Source organism: Scleropages formosus, chromosome 1 (genome assembly GCF_900964775.1).
Source record: "Scleropages formosus chromosome 1, fSclFor1.1, whole genome shotgun sequence".
Lineage (NCBI taxonomy): Eukaryota > Metazoa > Chordata > Actinopteri > Osteoglossiformes > Osteoglossidae > Scleropages > Scleropages formosus.
In genome coordinates, this window is record NC_041806.1 from 2,488,934 (window position 1) to 2,508,690 (window position 19,757).

The 19,757-nt window shown below is 48.7% G+C and overlaps 4 protein-coding genes across 4 annotated transcripts in view; 2 read left to right on the plus strand and 2 right to left on the minus strand.

Annotated features, from left to right (window-relative positions):
• Window positions 1–19,757, plus strand: part of LOC108930258 (zinc finger protein 420-like) — a 1,123,701-nt gene that overhangs the window by 258,363 nt on the left and 845,581 nt on the right. The window lies entirely within an intron of this gene.
• On the minus strand, window positions 90–1,654 carry npb (neuropeptide B). Its single transcript, XM_018745457.2, has 2 exons — window positions 1,318–1,654; window positions 90–462 (listed from the first exon to the last, which is right to left on the minus strand). The coding sequence occupies exons 1-2, from the start codon at window positions 1,585–1,587 to the stop codon at window positions 334–336; spliced, it is 399 nt and encodes a 132-aa protein (XP_018600973.2). The 5' UTR covers window positions 1,588–1,654; the 3' UTR covers window positions 90–333.
• On the minus strand, window positions 2,709–8,507 carry sgsh (N-sulfoglucosamine sulfohydrolase (sulfamidase)). Its single transcript, XM_018745391.2, has 7 exons — window positions 8,317–8,507; window positions 7,569–7,729; window positions 7,218–7,323; window positions 6,666–6,979; window positions 6,087–6,168; window positions 5,520–5,723; window positions 2,709–3,869 (listed from the first exon to the last, which is right to left on the minus strand). Exons 1-7 carry the CDS (start codon window positions 8,408–8,410, stop codon window positions 3,310–3,312), a joined length of 1,521 nt encoding a protein of 506 aa, XP_018600907.2. The 5' UTR covers window positions 8,411–8,507; the 3' UTR covers window positions 2,709–3,309.
• Window positions 8,743–18,841, plus strand: slc26a11 (solute carrier family 26 member 11). Its single transcript, XM_029252314.1, has 16 exons — window positions 8,743–8,882; window positions 9,548–9,997; window positions 10,733–10,925; window positions 11,843–11,928; window positions 12,263–12,342; window positions 12,461–12,603; window positions 12,999–13,177; window positions 14,088–14,160; window positions 14,438–14,488; window positions 15,116–15,176; window positions 15,298–15,353; window positions 15,533–15,673; window positions 15,824–15,951; window positions 16,044–16,143; window positions 16,248–16,381; window positions 16,747–18,841. Exons 2-16 carry the CDS (start codon window positions 9,767–9,769, stop codon window positions 16,852–16,854), a joined length of 1,764 nt encoding a protein of 587 aa, XP_029108147.1. The 5' UTR covers window positions 8,743–8,882; window positions 9,548–9,766; the 3' UTR covers window positions 16,855–18,841.

The window sequence follows — 19,757 nt, forward strand, 5'->3', positions numbered from 1 at the left end:
GTGCAATTTTTTGTTTCTACCTTTATGATACATTGACATGCACACAAACTGAATGGTATATGTCAATTTTAATAAATAAGAATAAAAAGAGAAACAATCCTTGAGAAATGCTGCTCCGCAGTAAACAATGTATGATCACTTTAATACACTTGGCAGTGAGTACAGCCGAGGAAGCTGCTGTGTTGACGCAGGACAGGGTTTCAAACACACACCGTACTGTACTTTGGGCTCATACTTATTTGTTACATTTTGTCGCACTGAGAGGAGAAACATTCAACTTCGGTGCTCTGGGGGGGATGGATGGCTGGGTGGGGAAGGGGGGAGGGGGGCTGCTCACGCGCTCGCGCACTCCTGCGAGTCGAGCGACAGGAACACGTCCGCCTTGCACTGGAAGGTGCTCGAGCCGTCCTGCACGAGCTCGCAGCTCTGCACGTGCGGGGCGATGTCTTTGACGCAGATGACCTGCGGAGGAGCAGAGCCGTGAACGCGCTGAAGGTACAAGTACAGGTACAGGTACGAGGTACAGTCGCGCATGCAGGCTGCTGCTTCGAGCGTCACCCCCCCCCTCGCCGCGGGACCCTCTATCAAGCCAGGTACTTGCTGCAGTAAACGTACTCTGCTTGTACTTGGCTCCAGTACGGTACCGCGTTGCTTTGGGTGGAAGTGTCAGTGGCGCGCATTCGTTCACCCGGTGCGACAGTTTGCCGAAGCTGCGCGTTGCCACTGCTGTCCACGTGCTGCCCTGTCTTCTAACTGTTTACCATGTTTACCTGTGGACTCCCGCGGGACTCGCGCGCCTTTTCTCGCCTGCGCTCCGCTGCGCTCAGGTGCTGAACGGACAGCAGCTTTTACGCGCGACTCGGTTGCGGCGCGCGCTTCCAAACAGCAGTCGTTGCTGGGAGACCGGTCTTTGAAAGCCGGGCCGGAACGGAACGGCTCGAAAAGTGTCATCGACACGGGCAAATCGAACACGATCGGATCGACTGTGTATCGATTAGCTCCTCGAAACCTGTTGCGCACAGCGTGGAATCGGCGCTGCTGAAATGATGACGCCGTCAGTTAACCCGTCTGTACCGTCGGTTCTGAACTTCACGTAGCTGTCCGCAGCTCACTGTATTTCACCGCACTTTTTTTTTTTTTTTTTTTTTTTTTTTTTTTTAACCACTTCCCGCCAATTCCCTCAATTCCCGGTGTTTCCGTTAAGCGTTTCTTTTTTTTTAGCCTTCAACTAGTCCCCGTTACCTGTTTACAAGTGACTGCACTTTAACTAGTCCCCGTTAACCAGCAGGTGACCGTTAGCGAGCCCGTGACACGTACCATGTTCTTGAGCACGGCGCTCCGCCTGCTGCCCGGCTCCGTCTCCGGCTCCGGCTCCACGCTGTTGCCCGCGCTCTCCGCGCTCTCGGACTCGGGTTCGGACCTGCGGACGTAGGGCGACCTGCGGATGCCGGACAGCAGCCCCGACGCTCTGCCCACCGAGTAGTAGCTCGGACCCGTGGCCTGCTTGTACCACGCCTCCGCGGGCTGGCAGGACATCAGCAGAGAGGCGGCGACCAGGACCAGGGCGAAGCCGACGGACCTCTCCATGTGGGCGCGTGCCAGTGTGTGCGGTGCTCGTGCTCGTGCTCGTGCTCGTGCTGGTCTCTCGACGTGCGACGCGGCTTATGTCGGGTGTCCCCAGATGCGGAGGCTTTTTATAGGAGCCTCGCCGGCCCGTGGCGACACCAGGTTCCCCCCCGAGCGGGTGACTCACGTTTCCGACGCGGAGGACCCCAGCCCTGGGGGGTGGGGGTTGGGGGGTGAGAGAGGTGGCGCTGCCGTATTGTTATATTCATACTTTTCCCCACTTTTCCCTTCTTGGAAGGGCAGCTTGGAACGCACCTTCGCGCTTCCACAGGGACCAAACAAGAGCAAGAGGCCCAGGTCAGAAACATATAAGTGGCACGAACAGAGTCCTTTACCTTCATAGTCTGTAACGTCATATACTGCACATATATCCGTACATGTATTCAATGTATTCTTTGTTACGTGTAACACTTGTGCCACACGTGAACGCGCACATCGTCACGCTGTCTAGAGCAGTTCCGACTTACCACTCCCAGCGTTTCATTTAACCCCTTCTCGTGCTTTCTTCCAGCAGGTGGCGTAGTGGTTAGAGCTCTCGCTTTGCTACCTGAACCCCACTTGTGCTGATCAAGGCACTTGCTCTGAACTGATACAGTAGAAGTTACCCAGCTGTATAAATGGGTAAAAAAAAATAGTAATTTAACATTGCCAGTCACTTTGGATAAATGCATCTGCTAAATGTAATGTAAATGTAAAGGGGTAAATCACTGTAAACTTGACAGTGAAATTTATAGTGATATTGCAGTTAAAATAAGAGGCCAGTTGTTTATCCAAACAAGTCGTGTTATTTCGCATCTCTGGGGAGATTTAATGACTAATTGAAGTGTTAAAGGATTGATGATGCTGGTTGCCTGCATGGAGCAGGTTACTCATCCCCAAGATACAGTGTCACATAAATTATGGCAGGAGAAGAAAAAAAAAAATCAATGAGTTCCTTATCATGTGTGGCCTTGCTTTTAGAATACTATACTTAGAACACGATTAGATTTTTTTAAACCTGTCAATAAAGGTTTACTATTCAGAATAGTTTTGAGCAATTTTTATACTAAATAACCTTTCTTTGATTAAGCTGGTTTTATTACCCTCAAGGCGATACTAGTAAATGTAACATTCCAAGTACAAGTATATACCTGTAAAGGTGTCAGTCAAACACAGCGCTATTATGCTCGATAGATGATGAAAAGATCGAAGACACTGTGTTATTAGCCATCGCATCATTCAGGAACTGACCTTCCAAACCCTGGAAATATAGATGAGAACTTTCCTTAGATATATATATTTAATAATAATAATGTACAGCCAAATCTGGAGAGTATTTAGGCAAATATCCTGTAGCAATCAGACTGCAACGGCAGGTGTTTAATTGAGTAGAAAATAGCAATTTCAACAATTTGAACTAGCGTTAATGTGTCTTTCTGCCGAAATGTCATGACAACAGATGCATTGGCCTGACCTGATGTGATCACTGACTCAGTTCATTTCAGTATTATCCATACATCAAATATGAAGTGCACAGACTATGGTCCATTTTGAGCCAAGATCACACGTTCTTTTCGAATAAGCGCTCCTAGTGGGTCAGCGCTCCTGAAAACGTTTCATACAAACCGCAGTGATTGCTGCCATCGTTACACATTGTGTGTGTCGAAGGAGGGAAACGTTTCTGTCTGCACACCGGTTCCCCGGTCAGAGGCCGTTGTAGAGTGGCCGGCACTGTGGGCTCATCTTGGCCTCGAGCACAGCGTCGGGGGCGCACACCCACGGGTCCGAGGTGGCCCATTGCCACTTGAGCAGCTGCGCCCGAAGGTCTTCCAACGTTTGCTTGTGTGCTGGGTCCGAAGCCAGGTTCCGCGTTTCCTGCGGGTCGTCGCGCACGTCGTACAGCTCCCAGCGGTCCCGGTAGTAGTAGTCCTGCAGCGTCTTGAACCAGCCTGTCGGCTGGCTGGACCGCGTGCGGTTGAGAAGGTCCTGGAAGGTGGGCGACACGTAGAAGTCCTGGTCGATGGGGAAGGGCATCCTGAAGTTGAGGTTATGCACCAGGCGGTATGGCCCCTGGTGGATGGCACGCATCGGGTAGTACATGGTGACCTCGTGCAGACTCTGACTGGCGAATGCCGTGTCCCAGGGCGGCTCGGAGCTCAGCGCCGGGAGGAGGGACCTGCCGCTCAGCACCACCGGCTGCTTCCCGGACAACCTGTACTGCGGGTAGGGCACTGAGAACCAGTCCAGGATGGTGGGTGTCACATCTGCAGGAGGAAAACCCCGGAATGACATTGTCTCACATGCTGAGTGGGAGTGCAGAGTGCCAGTCTGCTGGGGAACCTCCAAGGAGTTTCAGCGGCTCTCAGAGGGTTTCGAACCGAGGGCCACTTCACCAAAGTGAAAGGTACCACCTACGGCCTGCAGCCACTACCAGGCACAAAGTCCACGGCAAAGTTACCAAGTGCGATTAACTACATGTATTTCTGTGAAAAATGCCCTTTCTTTACACAATGAAAATTGAGCAAAGTTCCTCACTAATTAAAGCTTACGTAAAGAGCACCACTTCTTTTGATGAAATATAAAGGAGGTGATATCTGGGCATAATATTTAGTCACTTCTGAAGAAGATGACACTAAATTATCGTTCGCCGAGTTCGACACGGCAGATTAAACTGGTTAGTGCACGCAACAGGACAAACGGTGACCTGTTTTTAATCAGAAATGTAATTGTCTTTAATTTTGTGTTTTCACCCTGCCAGTGTGACTGGATGTGGGTTCGGTTCCCATTCAGCCTATGTGGAGCTTGCACGTTCCTGAACGATTGTAGGCAATTTAGTGTATCCAACACTAACACTGGAGCAGCAGGTAGTGTAGTAGTTAAAACAGCTGTCTTTGAACACAAAGGTTGCAGGTTCGATCCCACCTCTAACTGTAGTACCCATGAGCAAGGTACACACCCTAAACTGCTCCAGTAAAATCACCCAGCTGTATAAATGGGTGAATAATTGTAAGTTGCTATGGAGAAAATCATCAGATAAATGAATAAATGCAAATGTTGTAAATCACCTTGGATAAAGATGGCAGTTCAGAACCAAATAATAATCCCTGCATGTCTCTTTGTAGAAAATCTTTTATGAAATAAATTTAAATGTAAAGGGGTAAAAATGCAAGTGATCCAGGTAACAGGAATACTCTGGTATGCAAATATCGCAGTGTATTGATGCACTGGGTCTACGGCGTATAGGGATCTTTACACAAATCCTTGCTGATTAATCGGAACTGGGCTTTAATTAAACACACCACTGTTTCATTCCCGACATTTGACATACATACATACATGACACCCCCCATTAAGATGTTTTTACTGCAACACACTGTAAATGAGACAATATAAGGTTATGTGGCCCCACCTTGTGGCTGATTTGTGGCACAACGTCAACAACTGGAACATGTGCATATGAACACACACACACACAGAGCCTGAAGCCGCTTGTCCCAAGCGGGGTCACGGCGAACCGGAGCTTAACCCGGCAACACAGGGCGTAAGGCTGGGGGGGAAGTGGACACACCCAGGACGGAACGCCAGTCTGTCACAGGCATGTTATTTTTTGCTGTGAGATGAATGAGGTTTTTCACACTTTCACATTTTCATTCCTTCTTTTAAAAAATTTTTATTCCTTGGGACTTGAAAAGGTCCATAATGACTCACTAACATGAGCTTTGCTTAACTTTAGTGTAAAGTGCTCTGAGAAAATGTTTTTTTAGGCACTATATACCAAAAATAAAGTTTATTATTAGTAACCCCTGCAATGTATATGGATGACATGTTAATTTGAGAAATGTCGTAAAAATGTGTACTCGTCATATCCATCATATGTCTCGGCCCAGCACACAGACAAACACGCACTCACTCACCCAGGAGGCTGACGTAGGCCTGGCTGACCTGCCCCCAACGTTGCCGGTGCTCCGGCGAGGACACCAGCAGGGGCTCGGCAGTGCCTGACCAGTATACGTTGGTCCGCCCGTTGGGGAACGGGATGCCATTGTCCGAGCTATACATCACCAGCGTGTTGTTCTCGAACCCAGCCTCCCGCAGCTCCTTCAGCACCAGGCCAATCCCTGTGAAGGCAGAGACCAGAGGGGCACTTTCTTTAGGCACTTCAGGAGACTGGAAAACAGGGCTTCAATGCAAGAGAGCGAAACCTGCTCCTTGTTCTTTACAAAATTAGAATATTTTACAAGTATACAATAATGTTTTACAATTAAAACATTTTTGTTTCTACACTAAGAAAATAAATATTCAAAATAAATGTAAAAATTTACAATCTCCAGGAAAAATGGTAATGATATATTTAATTATTGAAATGCACAAATGATATATAAAAATGATGAAAAATGCATGGATCACTTGCAAGAAAGACAAAGTCTGACAGTGTGACAGACATGAAAGGTGGCTTTTGTGGGCGTGGCCTCTGCTCTCACCTTGGTCCAGCCTGCTGATGGTGGTGTACTGAGCTGCCAGGTCAGCTCGAGCGGCCGGAGTGTCTGGGATGAAGTAGGGCACCTGTGTAAACAGGCAGAAAACAGCAGAGAGAGCTGACTACACACTGTACATGTAGCTTTGTTCTCAGTTTTCTCCCCTTTGTGGTGGAACGAGCTCCCTCTTTTCCTCAGAGCTGCTGAATCCTTCCCAGCATTAAAGAAGGCTCTCGCACCCATCTCTTTCAGACGCACTTCTCTCTTGATAACTCCATAAATGATTCCAACATCGTCTGCTATGCTTATCTATCTTTTTGCTATTTGAATGTCACCTCTACAGGAGCTACTGGAGGGATGTGAATCAGCAACATGGTGGTGTCAGAGGCACACAAAAAATCCTGTGTCTAAAGCTCTTCTTCTGTACTTGATGCACTTTTGATCACTCTGAGTTGTACAGCACTGGAGAAAAGTGTCTGATAAATACGAAAATGTAACCATTTAGAATTGTGAAATGATGGCAAGAGTCAGAATCTTCCTCCAGCAGGACATGGACCCCAGTAAAATTAAAAGCCGCATCCTCACCTTGACCTGCTCCGGGGTGTAGTGCTCTGGCGTCCAGTCAGGGATGCGACCCATCCCACTGTCGCCGTTCCCGAACTTCTCACAGAAGGCTCCGTACTGGGGCTGTGAGTGACCGCAGCGATGGGGGTCATGGAAGGCCACATAGAGGAAGAAGGGCTGGTCGTCCTCCCGCCTGGCCTGCAGGAACTTTCTGACAAGTAGCTTGATGCGGGTTATGTTCCGGCCCACCTGCAGCACCGAGTTGTTCTCCTCTGTGTACGCGAAGTCAAAGGGGTACACCTCCCCGGGTCCCACGTGCTTCTTCCCAACGATACCTGCAAACATGGGACACTGTTCATAACCACCTGGTCTCTTGGCCCCTTTTTTGCACAGTGGTAAGTGTCAATTCCATTTGGGGTGCAAACCTACAACTTTCTAGGCACAACAGCACTTCTGTATTAACTGCACTGTTTGCTGCCTATGTGGATTAGATGATGATAATAAGTAGAAGTTTTATTCTGTGTTATATCTTCATTTCTGCACCACGGTAACAGCGCTGCACACAGGTCTCACCTGTTTGGATGTTGGCTTGTCTCAGCAGGAAAGGAAGGCTTTGAACCCCATCAAAAGAGTTGAAGTGGTGGATGTCTTGATGGAGACCGTACATGCCATTCTGGTGCTGAATAAAGATGGTAAAACGTATCACAAAATTATTTCTCGCACTAAAACGTGGACCTTCGTGTTACACGTGAAACAATTATTTAGACTATGTTTATATGGACTCTGGATAAAGGAGGTGGAACCATTGTGATAAAAAGCTTGGAGGGTTGGAAGACCAGGGTGTAAGATCAGAAGGTTTTCAGAGTTAGAAAACAAGAAGGTTTCAGGGATGGAAGAGCAGAAGACCGGAGCATGGAGCGGTACCTGCGGCAGTCCCGTCAGGATGGTGGAGCGGCTCGGGGAGCAGCTGCTTACGGTGGTGAAGGCGTTGCGGAAGACGAGGCTGCGCTGGGCCAGGGCGCGTAGGTGGGGTGTGTGCACCGCCGTGTTGTTGTACACCTCGCTCTCGAATCCCGCATCGTCAGCTGCCGGTCACACAGTCGGCGATGGTATTTACATATTCGACTACAGCGGCTTTCATTGGCTCATGCAGACACACTGATCATAGTCACACGTTTATTGTTCCTTTGGCTCCACATGCAGAATCTGGCCTTTGTGGAATTTTTAACACTTAAACTTCTGTCATGGTTTTACACTTTATGCTTTTATTCCCTCTCAATTCTAACTGTATGACAGAGAGAGGTAAAGCCCAGTGTCCAGCAGACCCCCTGGTCCAGTTCCTCCTGATCCTGTGGCTCTTTCTCAACAGGAGGAAAAGGAGTCATTCATTCCAGCACTACTTGAAATATGTGATGCTAATTATTATTATTATTATTAATAATAATAATAATAATAATAATATATTAGCTCTAGGCCCTGTCTTCCAGGGTGACTAACAGTGCAGCATTTTCAGGACAATGATTCATGTGAATGTACAGACTAGTTCATCACGTAAAAAGCTGCACTGATGACTGAAACGCTGCCAGGGCTCTAGTTGAGAGCAGAACGAGTGAGCAAAGACAGTAATACTGCAGTAATAACAGGGTAATGATGACGCGCGCGGGAAACTCACCGACGACGAGCAGCACGTTCCGCTTTGCCGAATTCGCCTCACCGCAGCAGCTCAGCGTCAAAATACACACGAGAAGCGCCACTTTAGCTGCCATTTCGCAACCTGTGCAACTTTTCCTATATTTTTTGTGCAAGAAAAAGTGGAAGCTCGAGGAGAAGTGTCCCGCCTCACCGGGCGCGCGCGCACGCGCGCAACTGTGGTACTTGCGGGCGCGCTACACTCCGCTCATTTGTGGTACTTTCTGCAACTTTGCCTTAATTGGCCTTTTTAGTCTCTGTTTTCATTGCGCGACTTTGTGTTCTTTCCTTCTCATTTGTGTCTCACTGCGTTGTTTCGACACTTTCGTTTCCGAAAGCTGGAGAGATTCGTCACCTGACCAAATTCACATGACCGCGCGGTCACATGAACGCGCTTCGGGGCGGGGGGGGGACGACTTCCTATTTTGCGCCCATACTGAGGCTGTGAAACGCGGTGAAAACAGAGGCAGTGCGGCGGAGGGAGCGGAAGTGGCTGCGCGCGCCCCAGATATTGTCAAAGCGAAGGCGAGAAATCAGAGCGGCGGAGCGGTGGGTCCTTCTTCTCTCTTCGGTGTTGCTTTGGGTTCACTTATCGGCGGGACACACTCACACCGCGGAGTTACACTGGAATTACTGGCTCGTTATAATACAGTTGCACTGTAATTGACACTGACTGTGGAGTTACACTCGTACAGTTAGATTTTCTACTGATTAAGTGATTTACACTCACACTGACTGTGACTGTGGAGTTCACGACTTCAGTCAGTCACTGTTCTCCCTCAGTCGGTACGATCAGCGAGTGAGCAAAGCAGAGGCTAAAAAGTGGCCGAAAACTTAAACTGCGCTCCAGGCACATCATCTGACGAGTGAATATGAATTAATAGCCGTAATCGAGTCGGGCGACTGACACGAGCCGTGCGCTACTACTGTGCTCGCGAGCTCGAGCGCCTGCGGGTGACCGTCACGTGACCGCCGTGTGCCGCGTGGACCGTGAGTGACGCCCGATCCTCCCTGACCGCGCTCACTCTGCAGGAGCCCGCGGAGAGGACTAGGGTAGGACCAGGACCAGGACCAGGACGTCCTCCGTCCGCATCCTTGCACCCCGGGGGGTCTCCTGCACGCAGGACCGCGTGACGTCGTTCCTCCCTCAGCGGGGGGTCTTCCGCAGGCTCTTTGTGGCGTCCTTCATGTCTCTTCTCTCCGATCCTCCACAGGGCCGCGGTTTTGGGTCTGGCTGAAGATGAACGCCTGAAAGCGCGTCGAACCGCTTTTGTCCGAATGTCCTCTCGGTCCTCTCCGTTCTGGGCGACGGAACGAGGACCGCGAGTTCCGGTGGTCCCGGGAGCCGAAGGCAGTGACCGCACGGGGTCGCCGGTGTCCTTTAACGGAAAATCGTGGATGCCGGCCTCGGTCGCCGGACGACCGCGGGAAACATGATGGAACCTCTGATGGACCGCCCTCTGTTGGCTGCCGGTTCCGCGCGGGACAGGATAGTGGCGTGCTGCTCCTACGGCGCCCTCAAGGCGTGGCTGCCCATCCTGAGCTGGCTGCCCAGGTACCGGCTAACCTGGCTGAAGATGGACCTGATCGCTGGCGTCACCGTCGGCCTCACCGTTGTCCCTCAGGCGCTGGCGTACGCGGAGGTGGCGGGTCTACCTGTGCAGGTGGGCACCCGGCAGAGCGGAAACGTTTGCGCGTCAAACGCTTTTTACATGAGCGCTTCTGAGGTGAACCTTCGCCTCATCATCATTGCTCATGAGTTGATCTCACTTCCGCATGAGACTCCTAGCCTTTGAGCAACTTACACTGATTTACCCACGTACATAGCAGGTAATTTTTCCTGTATCGTTCAGGGCAAGTGCTTTGATCAAGGGTACTACAGCGGTAGGTGGGAATCAAATCTTAGTCCTTTGAGTGCAAAGCAGCAACTCCAGCCACTGCGCCACCTGCTGGACCTGTTCTAGCAGAGCCTTTTATACTCATTCTGTAATATTTTAATAACGAATAGAGCTCTAAATATCAGCCATAACACATAATGAAAACATATACTAAAAAAGATATTTATTGTGTCTCAGGTAAGGAATGTTTCTTAAAAAAGGGATGTTCCCAAAGCAATTAGACTTTCCTAATTATGCGAGATGTTATTAAAGATGGTCATCATTCTTTATTTACGTGGCCCTTTGAGTCACATATTTAATGTAATTTATCGTGTTGTTTGCACACTAAGCTACTTTTTTTAATCCGTGTATAGAGCAGGGGAATTTTACTGCATCAGTTTGGGGTGAGAACCTTGATGAGGAGCATCATTTGTTGGGTGGTGCCCTTAACCGCTGCACCCCCTGCTGATTTGCACCGTGTGCTGCTTTTTGATCCCCTTCTCCTCGTCGTCGTCTTTGCAGTACGGTCTCTACTCGGCGTTCGTGGGCGGCTTCGTCTACTGCGTCTTCGGGACGTCGAAGGACGTGACCCTGGGTCCCACGGCCATCATGTCCCTCCTGTGCTCCTACTACGTCGACCGCGACCCCGTGTTCGCAGTGCTGCTCACCTTCCTGTGCGGGGTCATCCAGACCTCTATGGCCATTCTCAGGCTGGGTAAGAATCAGGGCCCTGGGCTCGGACCCGGGGCCTTCAGCTGAGAAGGCAGAAGCCCTAACAGCTACGCTTGCCGAAGGTAACAAAATGTGCAAGCGGTGAAATAATATGGTGATGTTTTCTGAAGTCACGGAAAATGCTGCCGTCTTCAGACTTGCGAGAACGTTTGAATAGAACAGCAGCTCTATCTTCTCAGATGAGACTGTTAACGCTCTCTTATCAGGGACGTACGCTTGCATATGGAAATTCCGTGAAGGCTTGAACGTTTGCCGACAGAGATGGGAACTGTGAAATGGCAGGAAGTTGTTGAACTTTGTGGTTCATCTGCTTTTCCTGTGGGCTGCTTGACTTTTGCATCATTGCGAACAAGTATCTGGGTACACTGTAAGTGGGTGTGTGTATATACGCTCAGTGTGAGTATATTTTAGACACACCCACTTGCATTTATTCATTTAACTGACTTAGTTATTTGCCCATTTACATAGCTAAGTAATTTTACTGGAGCAATTTAGGGTACATACCATGCTCAAGGGCGCTACAGCTAGAGGTAGGATTTGAACCCGTGACCTTTGGCTCTAAAGGCAGTAGTTTTAACCACTACACTACAGCGTGCATGCTCGCTCTCTCTCGCTTGCTCGCTCTCACCTCCTGCCTTGATTCGTTTAGATGAGGCTGTTCTCCTCATTCATACAGCAGGGTAAGTTTTACTGTGTCAATTGAGCGTAGGTCGACAGAAACCTGTTGCTAATCTTGCTGTGCTGGAACAAGTACGGCGAGGCGGTGCCTTCCTCACGTCGCGGCGGTCTCTCCGAACACGTCGTGTTCTTGCTCCTCTGCGCCTTCCCATAATGCAACGGGGCGAGTGTCCGCAGGGCGGTGGCTTCCTCCCTTCACTCGGTGCTCCTCGTCTCCCTCAGGCTTCCTGCTTGACTTCATCTCGTACCCCGTTATCAAGGGCTTCACCAGTGCGGCGGCCATCACCATTGGCTTTGGGCAACTCAAGGTGAGTTCTGCTCGAGCTACTACGCGTATAATAATACACACAAACGTGTCATCGTGAACAGTACATTTACAGTAACGTCAAAAAATAAAATGGGAATTTAGAAATTATTTATTTTCCGGTCATGATTTGTGTACGTCAGTGTCTCAGATAAAAGTAATTTTTTAATGACATTTGTATATGTATATGTATATAGTTCTTCCATACTACCATTAAGAGACGGATTCTTATAAGTGCCGATAAACGTTTCTGTTGGCAGTAAGACGGCCATGATGACATCATCTCGTTCTCCCCACTACGCTTTCTCTGATGTTCTCTGCTTTCTTCTTTGCTGCAGAATTTGCTGGGTCTCCAGAACATCTCCCAGCAGTTCTTTCTGCAGGTCTACGACACCTTCCGCAAGTTACCTGAGGCCAGGTGAGCTGTGCTTCCCATCCGACCCTTTGTAGGGTCGCTCGCCTTGTCTGGTGCTTCTCAGCGTATCGGTACAACAGCATGGTGTAGGAGTCCAACATAAAGGTCCTGCCGTGCTCAGGGTGCCGGACGTCACCCTCGGCCTCCTCTGCCTGGCTACGCTCGTCGCGCTTACCTTCATGAAGAGCTCCTTGGGGCCTGGATCCGATGACCTGCCGGTTCATGTGCGTGGAGCCAGGGGCCTTGTTTGGAGCTTTTCCACAGGTTAGTGACCATCGGCAGCCCCCCAGCTCTGTCAACGGTGTCCGCCAGTCTGCGGTGGGGTCTCGCACACAGAACTGTCTCCTTATACTTTCACAAAATGAAAATGGACGATAATAAAAGGAGGTTCGTTTTGCAAAAATTCTCATTTGGGCTTTACGCTGACTTATGAACGGGAGATGGTTTGCACATGCAAATGCTGTTCCTGTGTCAACGTACAATGTGCGCAAGTGGAAACTTCAGTTGTACTGTTGAACAGGAATGTTTAAATGCTGTTTAAAGGGACACAGTGTGCCGCTTTAATAACTGAAGTGGCTGAAGAATTACGATTTGATGTGGTCATTCACTATGCGGTGTAGTTTTGTATGACCGAACCTGGTCTCTTTTTGGCCCTGCAGTACGCAACGCCCTGGTGGTCATCTGCGCCACCTGTTTATCCTACTCATTTGAAGTGTACGGGCACCACTTGTTCACCATCACGGGACAGACCTCAGCTGGCCTGCCCCCCTTCCAGGCCCCACCCTTTTCTGAGACGACGCCCAACGGCACAGTGATCTCCTTCAACGAGATTGTGCTGGTGAGCGGTCAAAGCGCATCTCTGGTTACCCCGATGCACTGACTCCTTTCCTTACGAGCACAGCTGGGATCACAGTTGCGTTTATAATTCGATTTGTTTGTATATCCAAAGTCACCTCTACCATGAAGTTACAGTACAAACCAGCGTTGATTTATTCACTGGTTAGTGACGTATTAATCTTAGATATAGCTATGAATGAAAATGCTTTGTTGGACTTTTTAAAATTTTTCTTGACTTTGGATAATTATTAAAGTTAAAAATAATTTAAAATGACTGAAAATAATGAAATGCATTGTCTCAACAAACTCCTACACGGCACTGATTGTTGACCGAATCATTCCATAAACACGCGCGACGTTCCTCATCCTGATCACCAACACTCCGGAACACCACACAGGAGTGGTAAACAGTGTGGAAAACGGTTGAATTAAGGTGGACTCTGCGCTGAGTGCGTTTTGCTGCAAACTAATCTCTCTGTGTAAACATGTTGCTTTCTGTCTGTCGCTAAGCAGAAATTTTAGAATATAGATCACTGAGAAAATGTTTTTAAAAAAAAAAAAAAAAAAACGGCATGTTTCCGTCTTCAGAAATTTGTAACTCGCTCCAAAAGTCAGATACATCGATGGAGAAGATGGACTGGTTCAGCCAATCTCTGTTGACTTGCTGTGGCAAAGACTGCATTTCGAAATGCAGAAGCAATGAAAGTATCCGATCAGAATGGCAATCGAAGCAATTGATGGCCAACAGGTGCTGGTGGTGCCGCTCCGTTTGGGTCAGGTGGTGTTGGTTCATCGCTTCACTGTTAGGTTCTGTAGAGCAGCCTGTCTTGGTTCCGAAGAGTTGGACTCGATGGGTCCGGGGCCCGTGGGTGTGTCTGACGTGTAGCTGACACCTTGTCTCCCCGTCCCAGGACCTGGGCGGAGGTCTCGTAGTCATCCCTATCATGGGGCTGTTGGAAAGCATCGCCATCGCCAAGGCCTTTGGTGAGTCCACCACTGCTTCTTCTTGTTAGTCTCATGAAATGGGGCAGTAAAAACAGGAACACTATGTGGTCATATTAAAAACAAAACAAAAAAAAAAAAACTTTCTGAATAAAGTCACACATTCTCCTCTGCGCTGCTGGAGCTGGATGCTTGGATGTGCCACAGTTTTGGTTTTCACGGTTCTGCTGCCCTCCTGACCTCCACGTGAGGGTGGTCAGGGCGACCGTGTCAGATTGCACTGGTTTCATCTCGTGTCCTGATCACCCCTCCCCTGCAGCTAGTCAGAACGACTACCGCATCGATGGCAACCAGGAGCTCTTCGCAATCGGTGTGTACTGAACATTAATTTTACTCTCTTTATTTCCCTGCCAACCATAAATACAGAAAACGGGAAAGCCTTACTGTGTCTATATAAAGTATACATTGTAATCAAATGATAATGCATTATACAGTATATACAAATGCATACTGAATTGTATTCCTTGTACACGTGCAAGCAGTGCACATGTATGGCCTGCACCGCATGCACAGCAGCCAGTGTTACTGGTAGGTGGTGCAGGTTTGGTCAAAGGCATGAGTTTTGAAGAAAAGGTGTTTATGAACACGGTCCTTAAAGCGGACATTAGTGAACGTGGTCCAAAATGGGACGGTGGTAAGATTGTGCAGTCCTTAACCGTGTGTAGCGTTAACTGGGCAATGACTGTACCAGGGAATTCTGCTGTTGTACCTTTGACCCGGTTTATCAGACATCCCTTGGCAGAGTATGCGGCTGTTTTAGCAGATATATGTTAATTGTATATCATAATGTAAATATTCTGTATAATGCAGCTGTTCTGTTGTAATGAATAATAGTGTCTGCAAAACTACAATGCAGCCAGGAAGATGAGAGGAAATGACTAACACTTTCCTTAGTCCCCACCTCCTCGCTCATGGACTGTGTCTGCTCGAACCGCAGGCCTCACCAACATCATGGGCTCCTTCGTCTCGGCGTATCCTGTCACGGGAAGCTTTGGCAGGTGCCGTGTTCTCCGTGCGCTCCCCTCCCCCTGACCTTTGAGAGGACAGCCGTGTGACGCTCACGTGACAGTCATACTGGAAGTGCGAGCGAGTGCGTTAATCGATGTTCTGCTTCTCCAGGACAGCGGTGAACTCCCAGACCGGTGTGTGTACTCCAGCAGGGGGCGTTGTCACCAGTAAGTCCCAGAGAACCAAGTCGGAGCACTGTAACCCTGACTGGTCAACACTACTTCTGTAGCCCAAGGCACTCAGGTAGCTCCAGCAGTGGAGGTGAATAGTCAGAGCAGGATGCTGTTGGTTTGACTGTGGTCTCAGGAGTAACTGTGGGGTCTTCCCCCACCCCCTGCCCCTGCAGGTGTGATCGTGCTGCTCTCCCTAGCCTTCCTCATGCCGGTCTTCTACTACATCCCCAAGGCCTCCCTGGCAGCGGTCATAATCTGTGCCGTGACGCCCATGTTTGACTACCGTGTGATTGCCAAGCTCTGGAGGGTCAAGAGTGAGTGGGTCAACTCCACCCCCGCAGGAATTAGTCCTTTTTTTGCGGTTCAGTCGGCAGTTGAACTTATAATCATACCCGATATTGGAGTTTAATGCAGGAAGACTGTTGAAGAACCATTGTGACGGAGGGATTTGTTGCCCCCCACAGAGCCGGACCTGCTGCCCTTCCTGGCCACTTTCCTGCTGAGCTTCTGGCAGGTGCAGTACGGCATTGTGGCCGGGGTGGTAGTGTCCCTGGGCATGCTGCTCTACGATGTCGCCAGGCCCCAGCTGAAGGTTGGCTTTTCTCACTTGCTGCACATGTGGTGTGGGAGGGTCACGGAGTGACAGTAATCCACTGGAGTGACCGTTTCCACCTTGTCTCTCAGGTGCGTGACCATGGTGTCCTGGTCGTCGAGCTGGACAGTGGCCTACGCTTCCCCGCCATGCAGTACCTCAGCCAGATGCTCTTCTCCAAGGCCTTAACAGGTGGGCAACGCTGCGATCTCTCACTCTCTGTGAGCAATGAAAATGACCTTTGACCTTCACTGGCGTTACGTGTCATGTGCTGTCCATGTCCCTTCCCCATACAGCATCCTCTCACCGCTCAGTGGTGCTGGACTGCTGCCACGTCAGTGGAGTGGACTACACTGTGGTGGACGAGCTCCGGGACCTGCTGCGGCAGTTCCAGCAGCGCGGTGAAGTCCTCATCTTCACAGGCCTATCGGTGAGATGATTGCAGTCTTAATGAGTTAATAGAAATATTTAAATGAATGTTTCTCCAAAGTATTTTTAATTAATTGCAGCCACACTCAAAGTTTTTACAGGACCTAATTCAGAATAAATCAAAGAACATCTGAATCATTAAGCTTTCACTGATTTCAGCTTGGTAAAATTTACTTTGGCTCTATGAACAAAGTGAGTTACCAATAAACTTAAAGTCCCAGTTTGCTTCATAGGTTGAGCAACTAATGTAGAATTTTCATAATATTCTTATGGTGTCTGGTGTCTTACTTCATATTTCTTTCCCTCCTCATGTAATTTGTTAAGCAGTGATTCTTTACTAACTTGTCACTGTTTCCATGGCAACAGAACTCTGTTTTGGAGGTTCTGCTGGAGGCTGAACTACCGGGTCTTAAGCACGTGGAGAGTGTGGAGGCGGCTCTGCAGGCAGTCTCAGGCACCCCTTCTTATAACTGACATCTTGTCCACCGTGTCCACTGGACATCACTGGCGAGATGACACACCTGTCTGCTTTCAGTCTTCCTCTTGGTGGGCTTTTCTTCTTGAGTCAGATCAACCACATGCGGAAAACTTGACATGGTGAGACAGGTAGAACAAATCTCTGGTGAAAGTCAGTGTTGGTGGACGTGGACATTTTCAGAGACATTTCTCTTTATCCCTGACATCTAGTTCCTGCAATGTAGAGTGATTGATTGGTGCCCTGTTGAGCTTCAGATCCACATGGACACCAAGGTTTACATCTTCTCCCAGGACTTCTCAGGGCTTGTCTGTTGAATGCACTTCATCCTCTACTTTGTCCAGATCCTGCTGAGTGGGATCTTGTAGGAGGTCTAGGTCAGAACTGGCCTTTCAGATGCTAGACGCTGACATTGGGGGTTGTTGGATCATAGCTCGAATGGGGTCAATTTGTGTTGGATGTCCCTCGCCATTGAGACCAGTAACTCTAAACGTAACTGTGCACATCTATTGAGACCAGTAACTCTAAGCGTAACTGTGCACATCTGTATTCTAGGATGGGAAAAGGTGGTTAATGACGCAGCCGTGAGGACCTATGAAAATGACACATCAATGGTTTCAAAGGATTGAAACACCAGTTCAAAGGGGTTGCAGCCTTGATAATGACCTCATAATCTAGTGAAGGTCAGAGGAAACACAAGAGCCAGCAAACTCTGTGGTCCTTGAGGATTTTGATTGAGGAGCACCCCCAAAAAAACCCCAGCCTGTCCCCAACCGTAGGCAGTCCTTGAGTCCTCCAGACAGCTGCAGACACAGTTTAAGGCTTCCCCTCTTCAGGGAATACCATTGTCACATTGTTCCTTCTCCATCTCTGCCTCTTGATGATGGATGGGTTTGGATGGGATCCAGTCCCAAGGTACACTAAGTTTTCCAGCACTTTGCATGTTAAACTGATTAAATTAAATAGCATTTTTTTTTTTTTTATATGCATGTCTGTTCTGAAAAGTGGAATAACTTATTTTAATCTAAAACACAGGTAGAAATTTGAGGATAGTATACATGGAATACATCCCACACTGACACACTGGCCTGTGTAAAACTGGCGCAGTTCTGCACAAGCATGTAACAGCACTGTTAGACAGATGGTGGCGTCAGTACTGTCCTCCTGCCCCAACTACTCCCACCCCTTCAGGCCAGCTGGCTCTTTATAGCAGTTTAATCAGCTAAGTTCGGTGCGGGACAGCTGGGCGTCGTGACAAAAACGTGGTTCTGCACTGACCGTGCTGCACAATGTTAGATGCTCTAACTGCTATGCATCTAGAGGTTACCTCTCATTTGCTAAAGAAATATTTTTTAACTGACTTTACCACTGATAGCTGCAAACAGACATGTTTATCTTTTGAATATTTAGATGGGGTAAATAACTCATAAGAACCAAGTTCTGAAATGTGCTTGTACAGTGAGTCTCTCTATGATCAGGTGGATTAGATGGGCAATGATCACAACCAGGTTAGCGCTGCTTTATATACATGTTGAAGTGACAGCGTTTGCTTTGTATCGTTTCTAACGTTGGTTTTATTATGGGAAGAGGTTGGTGACACATCGAGGTGGGAGCACACGCTGTCAGTTGGGGTGTGTAAGGGGATGTACTCTGTGCCGCTGTGTGAAAACTCAGCATCACACTAACTTATTTCTGCTGAACTTGACAAATCATATACACTATTAACATTAACATTCCAATATTGTCTTAATTCCTCTTGTGTACTAAACTGATATTTGTATAACAAAATGTTTTATGAAAGTTTATGCTGTTTTTGCAAGAAGTTGTGCAACTGACCGTTATGATTCCAAGGCTTTAAACATTGCTTATTTTTGTTGTTCCACTTTTCTAATGTTTACTGAAAGCGGAATAAATGGGGTACAAAACTGGTGCTTTGGGGCGGGCTGTAAATTTGAATTAAAACCTGACATGTGCCTAAAAGGCCAGGCGAGGTGGTTGAGTACTCATGCAGTTTGTTCACCAGCTGATCTGGCGCAAACTTTCATTTCGTTTGTGCTCTTTGTGTGACTGGTCAGCAGTAAACAGATTGGAAGAGTTCTTCTCCAGGTGTTTTTGTTTCTGTGCGTCTTGACTGGTGGAAGTGATGGCGACGCTGATCTGTGGCCGGAGGGCACTCCAGTGCCCGAGTTCCTGCTCCCCTGAATGAGGCTTTCTTCATCGGGCATCTAACATGAACCGTGCTGGTGTCTGGGTCCCCTGCTCGACCGCTGAGGAGTAAGTGATACAGTGATCCCCTCCCAAAAATCACGAGTGGGGTTAACAGATGCCTACCAGCATGATCAAGCACGGAGGGTCATTTGTGCGGTGGTTGAACCTTCGTGCACAGCCAGTCTAGGTTTAACGCCAAAACATCTCGCATTTCAGCCGAAGGATCCCGGTTCGAATCTCACCCACTGCTGTCGTCCCATTGCTCAAGGTCCTCACCTTAAACTGATAGTACAAATTACTCTTCTGTAATTGTACTGTAACACTGTAAGCTGCTTTGGAGAAAGTGTCAGATACACACACAAACAAATGTAAAAGTAATGAAGCTGCAATTGCTCACTTGTCCTGTAGGGGGCAATACTAGCCTATGGTCTGCTTGCCTTGTCCCGCTTTCCCTGCCCTTCCACAGTAACGTTGGGTCTCTGTGACATGCTGAAACAGGGGCCTGGAGAAGGGAGCTGGCACAGAGTTGGCACACACTGTCCTGGGGTGACTGCTCCCCCAACACACACACACACACACACACACACACACCAGTGGACATGAGCACACTCTGCCAGGGCACACAGCAGGGTGCTGGCTGTGACTGGGGACAGTGAGACCTGCATACAAGCCTGAGTGACCAAGCTCAATTGCC